Genomic DNA, 18,021 nt, shown 5'->3' with positions numbered 1-18,021 from the left:
TTTCAAACAGGGTGGTTTAGATACACAACCATTTACTCCCCACATACCTTTGACTTAATAACTAGACCATTAACTAGTCAATCCCCACTGAAAAAATCCACCGAAAACATACAAAACTAACAGTCCGTCTGTTGACATTTCCTGCAAAGAAAGTGACAACTTTTATTCAACTACTCACAGTGAGGAACAAGTACCAGAAGTATCTTAAAAACCAAATTTTGTTAGCAAAGTTTGGACAGAGAGCAGATCAATTAGGAAAAAAATTAAGGTATCAACATCCAACAATAGAGAAATGCTTATGTTAATTTTATTACATTCCTATGAAATTTTATACAGCACTTAAAATAGCATTTTAAAAGATTATTTCACAACATTTGGAGATACAATATAATAAATATAAAAAAACAGGATACAAACCATAATTTAACATAATCTTAATTTTTATTAAATACACAAAATATGTGTCATACATATACATAAAAAAGTCCTGAAAAAAAGAAATACTCTGAAATATTAACAGAAGTAATATCCAGAAAGAGGAAGTACGAGTGATTTTATTTGCTTCTTTATACTATTCTGCATTTTCAAATTTCCATCAATATGTATTCATTCCTTTGTTTAGTCATTCAGCAAATATTTCTTGTGTCAACTATGAGCCAATTATGTTGCAGATGTTAGTGATAGAGGTTAATCTCAGCCCTCCTGCAGCTTAGCCTCTAATGAGTTAACCCAAGTAATGAAGAATAATCAGTCAACAAATAAGATGATGTGGATGGTGTCATGTGCTGTGAACACATCCAATCAGGGTGATGGGAAGGGGGTGAGGAGGGCCGTGCACCTGATTCACACGGATGGCCAGGGAGGGCAGCCCCGAGGAGGGGCCGTTAGCCCTGAGCCTGAGTGACGCAGAGCAGTTGGGAGATCGGGCAGAAGATTGTTCCAGGCTGCATGGACGTAACCACACTGAGTGCCATGGGTCTGGGAAGAAATTTGGCTTCCACTGCAGGCTCAGTGGGGGCCACAGAGAGCTTTCACTTGAGGAGTGACAAGGTCATACGCTGCTCAGAAAGATGACTCTGGCTGCAGAGTGGAGGCCGAGTAGAAGCAGGGAGACCTCTTATGAGACATGTTTTTCTTTACAATTTGCCAAATCTGTGACATCGGTTTCCACTACTGTGAAACAAGAGAGCGTTGGGCAAGGTCAATGATTTCTAAGAGCACTTCCAGCACTTAAAAGTAAAAGACATGATTTTGTGTAAGTGTTGACCATTTTTAAAAAGGTGTCTAAGCATCTTAAACACAGGGCCCAAGACTTGTTTCCCTCCCTGTATTCCCGGCGCACCACCTGGCACCTCGAAGGCCCCGGTGAAGGAACACAGTGCTGGCTGGACTCTGTGGGGAGTGTCATCAGTCCTCAGGGACAGTTTCCTCTGTGCTTCCTTGGGAACTCACCTGCCAAGGCCTTTGTCCTGAAGGCAACAGGAAGCCACCAAAGGCTTTTCAGCAAAGCTGACTTCTGCCTGTAGGGAGTTTGCTCAGGCAGTGTGAGGAAGGGGGTCTGCAGGGGGCCAGGTGTGGGAGCAGAGAGAGAGAGACATTGTTGTCCTAGAGAATTTTTTGTGTCACAACCCCTGGGCTGTGACTTTTCAAGGGAGCCCATCTGTGACAGGAGAGACCTGCCTGTGGGAATGGGCTACCTTGGCACAAAACCACCTTTACTGGGGGCTGCAAATGCTGGGAGGGGAGAAAGTGCAAGACTCCGCCTATTTATAGTTGGGGGAAATGAGGCACAAAGAGACAAAGTGACTCATGTGCCAAGGATTTCTGACTTCAGGGCCTTCTCTCAGCTAATGTGAAAAGCAGACTCCACTTAGCGTGTCATCCACGGAGGGGGAGTGGCTTTGCCTGTGCCAGATGGAAAGGAGCATTGGGGTGGGGCGGGGTGGGGAAGGGGGAGTCAAGTATCCCCAGCAGAAACCATGACAAATGCTCCAATACCTTCATTTTGACACTCCCATAATCCAAGATGGGCTAAAATTGGCTGTAGAGTTTGTGTTATGCAACCAGAGCAGATCAAACAAAAGAAATAAGCACAATTTGAGTCAGCCAGATAATAATCCTTGTGGAGTACATGCAAATCCAAGCAAAAATAGATCAGAGATACTTTCCCAAGAGACACAGAGCCTGGAGATCCTGGGACCAAACCCTTCACGTGAAGGATGGGGTGGGGCACCGCCCCACCCTGGAGATGGACAGCAAGTTTGCCTGCAGAGCCCCAGCTGGGACTCGGACCCAGCTCTCCCCGTGCCGAGGTCAGGGCTCATCTGACTCCTTCACAACCAGTTCTGCATCTAACTCTGTTTTCCAAACCTACAGACAGGCACGAGGGAAGGGGACAATTAAAGTGAGTTCAAAGCAGCTTGTATGTACCGCGTATTGCCATGTTCATACACCCAGCTTTAGTTTGGTGAGGTCTTTTTCTCATTAAGTAGTGTGGGCCATTAGTATTACTTAAATACCTGCATTCGCCACCCCAATTCAGAGGCACAGCTCCTGGAACCTAGCAGCAAATCTAGCACTCCCCACCCCCTTTATCTTACAGATGAGGACTGGAGTCAAGGAACAATGAGGCTGCTGTCACTGAAACCAAATCAGGAGACCCAGGTCTAGTGCTCTTTGTAGACTGTAGGAAGGAAAGTGGTGTTCTTTAATGTACATGTCTTACTCTCTGTTCTCAAGCACAGATTCTTGAAAGGAAGGTAGGAGGGAGCTGGACAATCTCCACCTTGTCACTTTGGCTGGGATCTGACATCTCAGCACTCTGATTAGTAAATTTCTGAAGAGGAGCTTTAACTTTGACAGTTTTTGCCACCATCACGGTCACACTTATAGTTATTCATTAAATAAACATTTACTGAATGTCCACTCTGGTGGGTCTTTCATGTACTTATAATCTCCTCTAATTTTCCTAATACCATGATGCAGTGTCATCACTCCTGCATCACAGACATTTGTCCCATTCATAGACAGGACGGGGCAGAGCAGGGATCGGACCTGCTATTGACTTCTGTTATGCTGAGCGCCTCACGTGTGGTGATCTGGACCACCCTGCTGACGCTGTGTGCCGTGGTCTCACGGTCCTAGAGGATCCCGTCCTCTTCTGGACTGCTGAGTGCAGCTGTGAGCTCCCTGTTACTCTCATGGAGGCTCGGGATGGGATTCCTGGCAGCCAAGCCCTGCAGTAGCTGGGTGAGGCTGTGCAGAGGCCCAGAGCAGAGGAAAGATCATTCACTTGTAAGGACTGATCTCCTTGAGGGATTTGGCCCATAGATGTGAAGGGAACACAGCAAGAATGAATCCAAAAGGGATGGACTCAGACTGCAGAAAATAAAATAGAACATGGGACATAGTTTTAAAGAAAGTTTGCTGGTAGAAGCCCCTCTGTGTTTTGTGGGTACACACCTTTCAGAACAGAGCCTGTGAATTTCCTACACGGAACCAGAATTTCCTCTCATGTCCCTGTTGGCATTTCGTTTCTGCTTTAATGTCTCCAGAAACAGGAAGTAAATTACCTTTCAGACTATCGTAATTTTTAGAAAGTTCTAATCTTCGTCTGTCTTCCAGACGTGTCCATGCATTGGGCCCAGAGCTGCCCGTTGGTTTGCAAAAACTAAATCTGCTTCCTCCCAGCAGTGCTCTGGATAGTTTGAAGACAACTTTCACTTTTTATTCCAGTGTCCCTCCGTGTGTGCTGAGCAGAGAGGGAAGTTTGCACGAAGTTAATGGGTGTCCTCTCTAAAACAAACACATCGAAACAAACAGACAAAAGCCCATAAATAGCGCTCTGTGGGCCTGCTAGGTTAATCTAGGTCAACCAGGTATGTTTCCTGCAAGGCCATTCAGAACGGTTACCGCGCTGCTGCCCCGTGTGAGCTTCAACCTGGAAAACACTGGCCGTGCAAAGTTTCCCAACATTTGGCCTCCCCTACTTCTGTGCTCTCACCGTTTTTTCTCCCAATGTACCTTTCAATACTTTCCATATATGCCACCAGAAACCCTGTTTGGAAAAGTCTTCCCAACACAAATTTAGGTTCTTATTATCATTGTCTCCAAGCTTAAAAGCCAGGTTCTTCCAACTCTTTATTTCAAGATAAAGTGTTGGGTTTTCTCGAAATCTTTGCTCTTGTAGGGCTGTCAGAATCAAATACAGGATGATCAGTTACATTTGAATTTCAGATAAATGATTTTTTTTGGTATAAGTATCTTCCATGTAATATTTGGAACATACTTATATGAAAAAAGAAGTTGTTGCTTATCTGAAATTCAAATGTAACTGGGTGGCCTACATTTTTATTTGCTAAATCTGGCAAACCTAGAAGGGCCAACCTTCTTCCCTTGAAAAATGTGGACCTCAGAACTGGACACAGTTCCCAGCCACGTTTTTAAAAGGAAATTAGTAATATTTTTATGAATGGCTAGTGGCCAGTCTGAGGTTGATAGATAGCAGATAGCTTTCTGGATCCACTGGTAAAGTCCAGACGCCAATTTTTCAGCCCTTACCCCTGTTCATAAGTATGTGTAAGTTTCTCTGGTGTTAGTATTAGCAACCTGCAACCAAATACCATTTATAATTCCCTTTTCATTGTCTGTCTTCTCCATGAAACTGTAAGAAACTAACAAACAGGCCAACCATGCCCTGGCTGGGTGGCTCAGTTGGTTGGAGCATTGTCCCATACACCTAAAGGTTGTGGGTTTGATTCCCAGTCAGGACATATACCTTGGTCACTGGTTTGATCGCTGGCTGATACCCAAATGGGAGGCAACCAACGTATGTTTCTCTTTATCTCTCTAAAAACCAATAAATATATTCTCAGGTGAGGATTTAAAAAAATAGAGACCAACAACCATGTCTACTTTGGTCACGGTTGTACTCCTGGTAGTTAGCACTGGCACGTATAAGTGTTCAAAGATCTTTTGAACAAATGAATACATGAATTACTCACACTTTGGAAAGCTAAGTAAACCAGGCAAGCTGACACTCCAAGAAGAAGAGATTGTCAATGGGAGCTTTCCTCACCGTCGGGATCTGTCATCTTCCCCAAGCTTTCCCAGACCCATGAAACCCTGTTCACTTGCGCTGAAGCCAATTCCGTTGGAAGATATGTGTGCAAAACAAGAACATCTAATTGCTATGACTAAAATAAAACATTTCGACCAAACACAAGCCATTTTCCAGAAGTTAAAATACTTCTTGAAGCCTGCAATTTTTATCGAGGTACGGAACTTGGCCCTTCAAAGCAGGCTGGCCTGTGCCCAGCGGGTGCGGGGTTGGAGCAGATCACACTGGGTCTTCCCACAGAAACATCCTGGTCTGAGAGGAGTTGTGCAAAGTGAACAAGGACAGTCTCAGTGGCGGGGCAGGTACAGGAAGCAGGGCACAGGATTCCACAGCTCTGACTTGGTGAATGTGCATCTGGTGTCCGGCACAGGCGTGGAGCCAGAAAGACTTGGGGCTTCGTTCTAAGTCATAGTTGGTAGAGCTGGACGCTGCCCACTCCTCATTTGAGCTCACCAGTGCTTGGGGCTTGTCAACATTGGAAGCATCCTGGGGACTCTCCCTGAGCAGGCAATTACTAATCTGCAGCATGACAACTGTGGCTTCAGTGATGGGAGTGTTATGTATGAATTTATTTATAAGATAAGATGTAGCAGAAAGTAGAGAAGCACAGTGAGAATAGCCCCAGGTCCTAGGAGGGTAGCAAAGTATAGTCAAACTTGTGCTGTTTCCCGAGGATAAGTATGAAGACCAAGTTCAAGTCCTACTGCAGCCATGTGTTAGTTCCATGCCCTTAAGCAAATCTTTTAACCTAAGTCTTTTTGTCTGCAAAATGGGAACAACTGGGCTGACCTCAGCACTGTGAGGATGAGATGAGATGGCAGATACAAAAGCCCTCTGGAAACTGCTGAATGCGGGATCAATAGGAGAGGTAGTTACAATACAGTGTGCCCTTGAGCACAGCGCTCTGGCTAGATGGATCTGGTAGGTCCCTGCTAAGACAGCGCAAAATAGCACCCAACTGGGAGAAAAGAAGGATGTTCCTTACACGCCTGAAGCAAAATAAAAAGAGCTTCCAATTACATTATATAATTTCTTTTAATTATGGAAGAAAACACTCACCAAGCACACATTTGAAAACATACGTTCTCAGTGGGTAGGAGCCTTTGGACTATGAAAAAATCACTTGGGAACATCTTTATGGCCCTGACATGGGAGGCCATAGGTGAGCCTTCAGTTTGGCATGAATGTTCCTATTGATTTCCTTGGAGTCTGTTGCCTGCCTTGGCCAAGGCCTTTCCTGGCTTTGCTGGTAAGCAGGAGCCAAATGTACACAAGTATAGTTCTAGTTCATTGGAAGAAAAATAATGCACAGTGTTGTGGCTGAAAAATTCCTTGCTACTTCCCCTGCTGTGAGATGCTACACCCACCAGAGGAAAATTCGTTCATGTGTCAGTATGTGTGTACGTGAGCTTACTGTGCCAAGGCAGCAAGGGGCAGAGCTGGGCATCGTGCCTGAAGAGGCTTTCCTGCTGGGCTTTGTTTCTTCCTCCAGTGTTTCATTCCCTGCAGCGGTCACTTAGGGAGCACGCTGCTTCAAGTCCCACTGCAGTCCCCACCAGGACCTGCAGACCTCGGATTCCCTGTCCTTATGTTTACTTCTCAGCATTGCCAACTCATTGCAAAGAGCACTGCAGGCCTGGAGCTGGGCAGAGGTTCTGCTGACGACTCTGGGAGGGCACAAGGAGATCTTTATGCAACTTGACCTGCCCGTCCGCCCATCTGTGCCTGGGCCAGGAATAGTCAATGATCGTGTTCTGGAAGAAACCCCACCTTGTCACTGGGTGCCCTGAGCCAAAAGGAGGAGGAGCAGGGCTGGAGGCACATGCAGGAGGCAGCCGCAAATTCTAGAGCTGCGAAGTCACAGGGCTTGGCCCTGAGCACCACTTCCCTAGTCCCGCCCCGAGGACAGGCCTAGTCCTGATGGTGCCCTGTGAGGAGGGTGTCTGCCTGCCTCCCCACGCCCACTGGGTTTATATATACCACACGTATAAATACATATGGGTGTGTTCACAGAGGCAGCGTTTGCAGGTGAATGCTAATATGTAAATATGCAAATATGTAAACTTCTAAGAAACACACAAGTATCCTGTGAACCCACATGTGTGTACTGATCTATGTGAGGATGCTCTGCATGAGCAGGCACACCTTCAGAGACAGTCTCAAAATACAAATCTGATCTCTGCCATAAACATATCAATGGCTTCTAAATGCACTCAGGACAAATACCTTAAGAGGGCCTACACGGCCCCTCAGGGTGGCCCCTGCCTCCTTCGGCACCCTGTTGTGCGTGCCAGCTGCATTGGCCTTCCTTCGCTCAGACCTTCCTGTGAACAAGGTTTCCTTTCGGCACAGGACATTTGCACCTGCTTTTCTCCCTGAGTGGCCTGTTCTTCTCTCCTCCCTACCTTTCCTTTAGCTCTCAGCTGAAACCTTCCTTCTTTGGGAGAACCTTTACTGAACTCTCCCTATTAGCCAGATGTTCTCAGAACACCCCCTATCTCCTTCATAGCACTGACCACGATGGTAATTTTGCATGCATTTGACACACTGACTCAGTAAAAGCAAAGGTAAACTGTTTTTGTTCACCCACTGATCTTCAGCACCAAACAGGTCCTGGCACAAAAACACACAACAACATGTATTGAGTCAAGGGTGTATATGCTTGCCTAGGAAGAGGGGTCAGTATAAGAACCAGACCTGAGGTAGCAGTGGGACCATGACTATTTGACATGGCACGTTTGCTGATTTGGAGGACATCAGTGTGCTTAGGAACCCTCACGTATGGATTTATCTAAGAGACAATGGTTAGATCTGGGTTTGTCACTGTCCTATAGGTGTGTATGTATTCACATGGGAGTAGACATAAAAGAACCTCTAAGTGAGCGTATATCTACGTGAAAATGCATGTGTGTATCTGTATCAGTATGGGTGTTGGCATCAATGTCAAGGTCTCTGTGTGTGTGTGTCTGAGTGTTTATTTGGGTGTGTGCATCTGTAGAGGTGTGTGAATATGTATGACTAATGCTCTTCTCTGCAACTGGGCGGGTCCCCTTTCAGATTTCTAAGTAGGAGGGTTATGTACATTAGGCAAATTGATTCATATAGACCTTAGTCTGATCTGCCTTAACCAAGGCGAGTGTCCGGGAGCAAAGAGCCCATCACCGGGGCAAAAATCCCTTTTTCTTCCTGTGCTACTCCCTCCTGGTCTCCGTGCAGAGGCTCTGGGGTCATGTGACCTCAATGCTACTTTGAGGCAAAACTGTGTACTTACAATCAAGTGTCTAATTGCTCAAGACACTTCTCACCTTCCTTTTTTATAATAATGCTGCATTTATAAATTGTTTTCGTCCACACTGTTTTATTTGATAACACAGGAAAATTAAGATTCTGTTTGACAGCATCATTGTTTTCATGAATGCATAGAGCTCTACAGGACCTCTTTTCAAATGCCTACATCCTACATTTTGTGCTCCTGAGTGGGGAAGGGTGGGGAGAGAAAGATGGTGTGATTTCTAGGTCCCCGAATTCGATCCTCAGATCACCTGCTTCACGGTCCTCTAGAGAAAGTTGTGGCAAAACGCAATCACCAGCCCTCGACCACAGCCTGTTAGATCAGAATCTGGGGGACAGGGGAAGAGGTGCCAGCAATGTGCATTTTCTCAGAAGTTCCCTCAAATCATTGGGTTGGGACCCACTGCCATAAAATAAAATAATATCAGGAAACTCACACCAAAACTGACCCCACTAACCCTTCCACAGTCCCACAGAAAGAGGTTTCAAAGGCTGACCACCCAGGCCCTGGAGGCTGAACCTCGGTTCTCTTAGGCTAGGGAAGCCAGGTGAGCATTTGGATCAAAAGGAGACACTGTGGGAACTTACACAAGAACGGGAGTCTGAATGTTTGTGGAAAGAACAGGCTTATTGGTGCAATACATCTCACGAGAACAGCAAGTACCTCTCAAACAAAACAAAACAAAACAAAACAAAACAAAAAACAGGATTGTCTGCAAAATTTAGAAATGTCTAATAGGCTTTTTATGAAGAGAAAAACTGGGCAGTAGAATGGAGACAGAATTGGGATATGAGGGAATCTCCCCAGAAAAGGCAGCTGTGGCTTTTGGACACAAGGCCCCGGGCTGCGAAATCAATATGGTGTGGTTGAAAAGAAAACAGGAGTTCCCTGGGACTCCGTTTTGGCTTTGTCATGGGCATCACTGCTGTGATTTTTTAAAAAATTGTTTTTGCTTCTTAGATAAATGAACACATTCGAAACTCCAGTCTTCCCCTCACAGCACTGGAAAAATAATAATGAAACAAGCAGTAGAGACAGTACTTTGCTAGTCCCTGAACTACCTCGTGGCTGACCCCGCCTCTTGTGGCTGGGGTTTCTAGGTCAGTGCTCCAAGGGGTGATGGGTTCCATCAATGCCCCTCTCATCCTGATAATATCCAACATGAAACCTCAGGTGCTGGCACGGGCCTGGGCAGGGAGATGGGAAAAGCGCCCCATTTCCAGATGTCAAGGGTTTTCTGACTCAAGTAGTGATTTGACTCAGCGCAAACTAGTATTCTGTTACTGGAGCCTTTCTCTGCTTCCTACCTCTCCAGGGCAGCTCATTCCTACAGAGCTCAATCATGATAAAGGACAGCATGCTGCTAGCTGGCAGGGCTACCTGGTTTCCCAGTTTCTACTTAGCCACAACCTAACTAACTGGCATGGGCTTGCGCCTTGGTTCCAAGCTCAGAAGTTAATCAGGTCTCTCCGGAGGGGAAAAACATCCCTGGAGAATCCACAAAATGCACCCATCAGAAATGTCCTCTCAGCGTGGTCTCTCTCCTTCTCTTGATCTGACCCCTAAGCATAGGTCCTCTGGTTCAGTACACCTGGGTTTACTCCAACGGGTTCTGGAATCTTTGGCAACTTAACCCATTCGAGTTTCAGTTTTGTTTTTTATACCATAGAGGCAAATATAATCATTAGCCATTATTATCACAAGAGGTGCCCTGTGGAATAGAAACCTGCTGTTGCATTTTTCAAATACTAGGTATTGGTCACCAAGTAATTTGAATAGGCTTATTTTAACACCAGTCCATAGGCCCAGGCAGAGGCCGGTAACCTGGCAGAGAGAACCTTGCCCTGGGGGCTTCCTGGTGAATTGCTTTCAGTCAGAGCCCAGGTGCAGAGAGCATGGTTTCAAAAAGTCAAGTATAGAAACTTCTTTTCATCCATTAGCAAGGGGCAGGGAGGAAGCATTCTGTTTAATTTATAAAATGTATCTCTGTAACCTTGTTCCTCAAAATGTGGTCCATGCACCACCTGTGTGGAAAAACCTGCTGAAATTGCTAAAATGCAGATTCTTGGGCTCCGGCTCAGATCTGCCAATCTAGAATCTGGGAGTCCAGATTCTTTTGTATGCCTAAAATTTGAAAACTGCTGGCCATTGTATATTGCCAGGCCAATAGATCAGAAGGAATTATGATATCTGGATCATATTATGCATAAAATATATAAAGGAGGCATGTAAAAGCATTAGCAGTGGGTTTAAAATTCTATTAATAATCTAGTAATTCCATTTTTATTTAAAAACATATTTTCACACACTGGATAGCCATGCTCAAGACAAGGACTGGGCCCATATGCTTCCCAGCAACAATGGGTGTGTCTAGCTGGTAACGTTATGTGTGATTTAGCGCATTTTGTGCTTTCACAATTTTTTAAAAAAATGTCCTACAATGAGTTCTATTACCTTTTTAACAAGGAAAAATGTGTGCTTTTAAAATAAAAGCCATGCAGCCAGATGCACAGCTGTGAAGACTTCCTGAAATGTTACAGAATTTTGGAGAAAGAAGGAAACGTAGGACTCATGTCAACCAAACTATTTCTCATTAGAGATGATGAGACAGATCAGAGCAGGCAGGTCTCTGGTTAGTGGCTGGGCTAAGCCAGGCCCTGCGTCTCCAGGCTCTTAGACCAGAGGGCTGGCTCTGAAGTGCTCGGTGCTGGCCAGGGACCTGCCTCCCTTCCTTCCAGGCCTGTGAGGGTGACGGAAAGACCACAGGAAGTGCAATGATTTTGAGGGTGGGGTAGGATGTAATAGCCTTTGCAGAGCAGACTAGGCAGCCTTCATTATTCTCTCTCTGGGAGTTAGTAGGTCATTTGCAAAAGGCATGGGAAGAGCAGCTGATGAAAAGGTCTAATAGTTTGGAAAACTGCTTAACCTTACGGCTCTATTTCTGGATTTCCAGCAGGGCCAAGGACTGTTGAGATCCTGATTTCCCTCAGAGGTTTTCTTGTTTAGGAATGCAGTGAAACCTCGGAAATGTAACTGAATTGGGGAGAAGGCTAGCTGGGATCAGGGAACGGTCTGAATACTTTTTAAAAACATTCAGGTCTATTGTTTTCAAAACCCCAGAATCACAGATTTGGAAGGAGCTTAGTCCAACTCCTGCTCTGTGCAGGAAATCCGTGTGCTTCATTTTGCACAGAACTTCACTTGGGTTTCCTTGAATGCTCCTGATGACAGGAGGCTCACTATTCTGTTGTATAACCTCTTTCACTCTTAGAAAAGTCTTTCCTTTACATGAGCTGAAATGTACCTTCCTGCAAGGTTCTGCTTGCCTTCTAGTTTTTGTATACAAACGATAAGCCCTCTTTCTCCAATGGTTTTAAAATAGCTAAAGGCAGTTATCATGCACCCATTAGTCCTTTTTGCAAGCTAACCACCACCAGGATATTCCACCCTTATTTATATGACAAATGCTATCAACTCTACTTAGAAATATAAACTGCTGTTTCTACTTAGCCTCTATCTATCTATCTATCTATCTATCTATCTATCTATCATCTATCTATCTTCAGAGAGCTTAGAAACCACCTACTTGCACTGGCCCCATTCTTTTACAGATCCAGGCCTCCTTCCACCTTACCCTGCCTGCCTCCTATTATTCATAAGACACCCGTACTTCTCTAGTTCTTGAAAGTGCTTGGGAAGTTTGTTCTCTTAGGTATGTCAAAAATCCCTCCTTCACATTATATTTGCACTGCCAGTGAAGTAGGGACTGGTACAGAGCTGAATTTAGCAGACGTTATTTGTCAGTGAAAAGTCTCATTCAAAGTGCTTCCACCCTCCTTGCTCTTTGCTGTCTGTCTGAAGATCATCTATCTCCCTTGTCTCGAGTGATGGTTCGAATGGACCGCGCACCTATAGGGCCTCATAGGCCTGCCACATTTTCCTTAAGGTTCAGCTCACTGCTCAGTTTAGGAGACCTTCCTAACTCTGCAACCCAACATCTGTTTCTGCTTGCCCCTGTGCTTGTTTAAAGCTTTCGCATCCTCTTTTCAGTGCGGACTGATTTTCTGAAAAGACAAAAAGCAAAGACTCAGAAGAGCAAACCAGGCATTTCAGCGGCTGGTTTCCTGTCCCCAGTCCCCAGCAACCATGCAGTCACGTGCTTCAGAGGGAACATTCCTCCGTGCCCAAACCACAGCACTCTCCCTCTTCTCTTAACAAGGCATTGCATGTCCAGTTCTTACACTTGTTCTGGTGCTGATTAGAAGCTGCCTCCAGTTGCTTCCTGGTTTGCATGTGTGCCAGGTAGGCCCCATGGGTGCTGGGCTCGCATGGACCTGGGTTCCCGTCCTGACTCTGCAGCTGGACAGCTGTGTGGCTTTGGAAAGTTACTTAAGCTTTCTGAGCCTTAGTTTTCTCAGTTGTTAGATGAGGACAATTATGCTACCTACATCAAAAGGCTTTCAAGAAGACATAATGCCTAACAGGTGTCTAGCACAGTCCCTAACATTTAGTAAGATTACATACAAAGGATCTGTTTAATATTAGTAATAAGATGCTACAGAAAGCAGAGACTGAAGCCTATATTTTTCTCATACTGCACACGGCATGTTCTCTGTAACTACCTCCCAACTGATTTTGGTCTAGGTTGCTTTTGGCAATAGGTTCATCAGAAACCTTCTAAGCATCTTGTAATGACAGTTCCTCTTTCCAACTCCTTTTTCTCAGATTCCTTCCCCCAGTAATGATCCCGGGGTGGGGGGCACCCACCCTGTCCTGCCACTTTGCACACCTGTCAACTTGCATCTCAAGATAAGGTTCTCATTTGACAGACTCTGAGAACTTGTTGTCCAGGCAAAGAAAACTTTATGACGACGAAGCCAACACAAACCTTATGTAACCAACCTGTCAGCAAACAGAGGAACAGGGGGACACTGACAGATTCCTGTCCCTAGAAAGAAACAAAGCAAAACAAAAGGAGGTAGAAAGCAAAGGCCTGAGATGTGCCTAAAATGTTCCCGCTTGTCAAGATCCTTAAAGCTGATCAAAGTTCTGAAAGTATTCCTAAAGGGACAGGAATATGGCTGTACTCCCTTTCACCTGGGGGTCTGAATTAACTTGCGTAGCTGAACTTGTAACTGAAATTACATCAGACGCTCCTGCAACCAAAAGAGCATATGCATGTGTACAGACATATATACATATATACTTTACTAACAATATTTATGAGGACAGAAAAGTTTCCAACTGTTTTTTTTAAAGTAAGACCATGGGAAATTTCTATCTAGAGTGGCTTGAAACCCCTGGCAGGTCACAAAGACTTAAGGATCTCCCAGCTGCCCACATTGCTGAAGATACCCTTGAAGATATCCTCTGTGGACTCTTACTGAATAAAAGAACCTTCTTTTTCTTGTCCTTACAGCAGATTATTTGTTTATTGCCTGAATTTTGAGTTAAAAGCCAAAAAGCAATACACACATCCACCGAAATGAGTTTGTTTATGTGACACCTCCAGTCAAAGCCCCCACAGTTAAGGGTAAGGGCAGAATTCAATGAGCATGTGGTAGAGAGAATGCACCAGTTCCCAGACCGCTTGACAGCTGGTTTCCCTGGTTGTAGCCCCATCCTTGACAGCCTTGGCTTCTTACCTTAGACAGGTCATTCTGCTTCGCAGGCTTTTGGTCTCTTCTGATGCCAAATGCTGTCTTTGGGCTCTTCCCAGTCTGAGATCTCATGAGGCTATGAGGAGTGGGGGGATTAGGTGGAGAAGCTACCTGCACCTCTGGGTGTGGGGCCCAGGACTGAGGGAGAATGTGGTAATAGGTAGGAAGGCCCTCAGGAAAAACTAAAAGTGCTGAATGGCAGACACTTTCCAACTCTCCACATTCCAAAATCACGGGCACCTAACTTTCTTCAGTGCTCACCCAGACACCCATCACTGAGCTGACAGGAAGCAGAAGGGGCCAATGCTTTTCTAGCTGGGGACCGTGGCTGGGACAGAAGGGAAGAGAAAAGTGGAGTCAGCTTCATGAGCGAGTGAAATGGCAATGAACCCTGCAGGCCGATCTCCAGGCTGGCGTTGCCTAGGAGGACGATCCACTCGGTCAAACCTGGGCCAAGCTCTGGCTCAGACACACAGGCAAAAATAGAAAGAGGGTGAGAGAAGAAATGTGTTTACTTTTGTGATTTTCCCTTCTGTGCCTTCTAACAGCATTATCTCTCCACAAACCGGTAGTAACTGCTCCCAGGCCTGGCTTCCATTGATAAAGCCTCCCAAATGATTCACAGACATAGGCAGTGCCTGGGCAGCTGGAAGGTGAGTTTGGAAGGCAGCAGAATGGACTGAGAAGAGCACTAGCCCAGGGCCTGTCACTCACTGGAGAATCACAAAAATCCTTCTTTGTGGCTGAGCAAAGGAAAAGGCTTACATCAGATAGAATCTCAAAATCTGTTCAGGTTTTTGAATTACATCTGTGGTGTCAGCCAGGGGCGACTGCACCCTTCAAGGGGTATTTGGCAATGTCTGGGGACATTTGGTTGTCACAACTCGGGGGTGCTACTGCTGTCTCATGACTAGAGGCCAGGGATGGTGCTGAACATCTGACAATGTACGGGACAGACCCCACTGCAGAGAATTATCTGAGGCTGAGAAATCTTGGTTTAGACTAAAGGAAGGAGAGTCAAAGGGAGGGGGACAGAAGGGACAGAAGGAAAGAGAGAGGAGGGGTTAAAACCTTGTTTCTAGGTCATGGGGTATGGATCAGTTAAGTGTCTTCCAAAGTCCTTTCAGTTTCCCTTGAAATTACAGGGTGAAGTTTAGTAGGGTTTTTTGTTTGTTTGTTTGTTTGTTTGTTTTACAAGAACATCTGTCTTATTCTTCAAATGCCAAGCAAGCCCCAATGCAGCACAAAGATCCCCACTATGAGACACAGCAGAGACACAAATGTAAGCAGCTATTAAGCAAGTAGAGCTAGAAGGTGGGTGGCGGGGGCACATGAAGGGACACAAGGGATGCTCATGAGTCCATTTCTATGAGTCAGTGTTTCTGATGTAACAACACAGAATAGTCACTGCAGGACCGGTGAGACGAGCTAGGCTGGGAGCGGGCAGAACTGACCTGGGACCCTAGAGTTGGGAGAGGTGCGCTTCGGGCCACCTGCTTCAGCAGACTCAAAGGCAAATGTAAGGGTTAAACAATCGGGGCATGTCACTTCCACGCCAGTCCACATTAAGTCACCGGGCAGTTATTACAAATAGTTACCTGTGGTTTCCAGTGGGGGAGGCAAGCACACTCCAGTCAAGGAGTTTTGGAGAAACAGGTGCAATGAAGTCATGGTCAAACAATTTATTTACTGTAAACTTTAGACTTTGCTCAGGAAAACAACGGAAGCTCCCCCTGAAATCCCTGCCTACAACACCCTGTTTTAGCAAATAAGAGTAACTGGGACAGACCATGTTCACAGCTGTATGGTCCAAGATACTCCGGATCCTCCATTCCAAGGGTGTAAGAAGGAAGGTCTCCTTCAGATACAAATTACCAGCAGCAATATATTACCCCTAATACTGGACCAATGAGGTAGATACACAGAAAGTCATCAAAACATAACAGCTCCAGGTCCTCTGGGACTGAAGCCCTTCAGACATAAACTTACAAGTTCCATGCAAAGAGGAACTCAACTGTACAATCACTCAACAATCACTCGAATACATTTTCTCTATTTTTACAGCTTAAAAAAATAAAAAAGGGGCAGAAGGATATTCTTCCTCCTGCACATCTCTATACAATTTTATTCTAAATTTATTACACTCAAGTTAAATAGTCTGTTTAGTGTCTTTTGAGGGATGGGGGGGGGTCTTAAAAAGTAGAAAAACCACATCAGAGCAGTGAGTCATTTGTACTAGAATTCCTCCCTTGTGAATCAACACTATCATTAGGCACAGTACCTTGACGGTTCACAAAGTCTTCCCTGCCCGAGGCATCATCACACAGCAGTTTGTGGTCTTTCTCCTGTCCCAGGTGACAGCCACTCTGCTCCCCTGTGTAGTCAGATTTGTCATGGCTATTGTTGGAGTAGCCATTCCCATAGGCCTTCAGAGAAGACCTGCGCAGGCACAGAAGCTCCTGGAAGGCAATCCTGAAATCTGGGCTCCGGCAGTAGATGAGGGGATTGAAGGCAGAGTTGACGTAGCCCACCCAGTTCAGGAGGATGTAAACTTCCTTAGGGATGAGGTTATCCTGGATCACGTGCACAATGTTGACGATGAAAAAGGGCAGCCAGCACAGGGTGAAAGTGCCCATGATGATGCCTAAAGTCTTGAGGGCTTTGTGTTCCTTCAAGTAGAACTTGGAGGACCTGCGATGTCCATGCCAGCTCCTCCCATCCTGCTCCACTTGGCTGAGGTTTTGGGCATGGAATCGGCCCTCGGATTTGTCGATCTTTTGGAGTTGTCTTTTGGCCACCTGGAAGACCCTGGAGTAGACGAAGATCATGACCACCAGGGGCAGGTAGAAGGAAACGATGGAGGAGGCAATGGCATAAGCTTGGTTAGTGAAGAAGTCACAGCAGGTCTCTTGTGCATAGCACTTGATGGCTTCTTGGTGGGTGGCCCGATACCAATGCATCTGGATGGGCAAGAAGGAGGTAAGGCCTGACACAATCCACACCATCAAAATGACCACCCGGGCCTTATTCTTGGTCAGCAGGCTCTGGTACTTGAAGGGTGACGTGATGGCAAAGTAGCGATCCACCGCGATCACGCACAGGGTCTCAATGCTGGCCGTGACGCACAGCACGTCAATGGAAGTCCAAAACTCGCACCAGAAGTTGCCAAAAGTCCACATTTTCATGAGAATGTGGCTGGCCCCAAAGGGCACCACCGCCAGGCCCATAACCAGGTCAGCGCAGGCCAGGGAGGTGATGAAGTAGTTGGTGACCGTCTGCAGACGCTCGAACTTGGCAATGGCTGTGATAACCAGCACGTTTCCAAATACAATGGCCAGGACGATGAGCGACATGACGATGCCCATGCTCACCACCCACGCCTCGTCCCGTTCCTGCGCGATGTCTTGGTCAGGCGCATGGCTTCCGTTGGGCGCCAGCAAAAAGTCGGTGCGGTTCCCGGGTTGCCCCATGACGCGCAGGCTGGCAGGTGAACGCGAGGGCTGCCGGTGCACTGGCCGCGCCTCAGAGGGCGGACCTCCGGCGGGGCGCTGCGGGCAGCCAGGGGATGCCTGGAAGCCTCATTCAGCTGCTGTGGGGTGGGTGTGGTGGGGGAGCGTCCTGCACTCAGCTTGTGGGGTGCTCTGGGCTCGCGGTATCCGTCAGTCCCAGCCTGCGACCTGGAGCAGCCGCCTCGGAGTGCGCGCTGCCCGTTATGTGCACAGGACTTTAGAGGAACTGCCTCTTCGGTGACGTGTGGGAACTTTCAGCCAATGGGGCATGGGTAGCCCCAAAGAGAGGAGGCCCCCTCCCCTTCCCGCCCCTCCCCTCCCTCTCCCGCCCAGTCCTGGGGCTGGCCCGGGCGGGGCCCTGACTGGCTCTTGAAGGCTGGAGTTGGAGCTGGCGAACTTACCAGCCAACCCGGGAGCTTTGGGCTCCTCTGTGGCTGCTAC

The 18,021-nt window shown here is 46.5% G+C and overlaps 1 protein-coding gene across 6 annotated transcripts in view; it reads right to left on the bottom strand.

Annotated features, from left to right (window-relative positions):
* The window catches only part of ADRB2 (adrenoceptor beta 2), a 61,565-nt gene extending 43,791 nt beyond the window's left edge, over positions 1–17,774 (bottom strand). Inside the window, exons 1-3 of one of the 6 annotated variants that reach the window (XR_008427089.2) lie at positions 16,353–17,774; positions 1,453–3,795; positions 1,115–1,173 (exon numbers count right to left, since the gene is read on the bottom strand). Coding sequence is in view for 4 of the 6 variants with exons in the window: in XM_045185024.2 (XP_045040959.1) it covers positions 3,671–3,795; positions 16,353–17,541 (1,314 nt within the window). In the remaining 2 variants the exon portion in view is untranslated. The other 5 variants (XR_006653502.2, XM_045185026.3, XM_045185024.2 and 2 more) reach the window with 5 other exon arrangements.
* Between the last annotated feature and the right edge of the window lie 247 nt (positions 17,775–18,021).

Source organism: Desmodus rotundus, chromosome 6, assembly GCF_022682495.2.
Source record: "Desmodus rotundus isolate HL8 chromosome 6, HLdesRot8A.1, whole genome shotgun sequence".
Classification (NCBI taxonomy): domain Eukaryota; kingdom Metazoa; phylum Chordata; class Mammalia; order Chiroptera; family Phyllostomidae; genus Desmodus; species Desmodus rotundus.
This window is presented reverse-complemented; position numbering and strand designations above follow the sequence as displayed.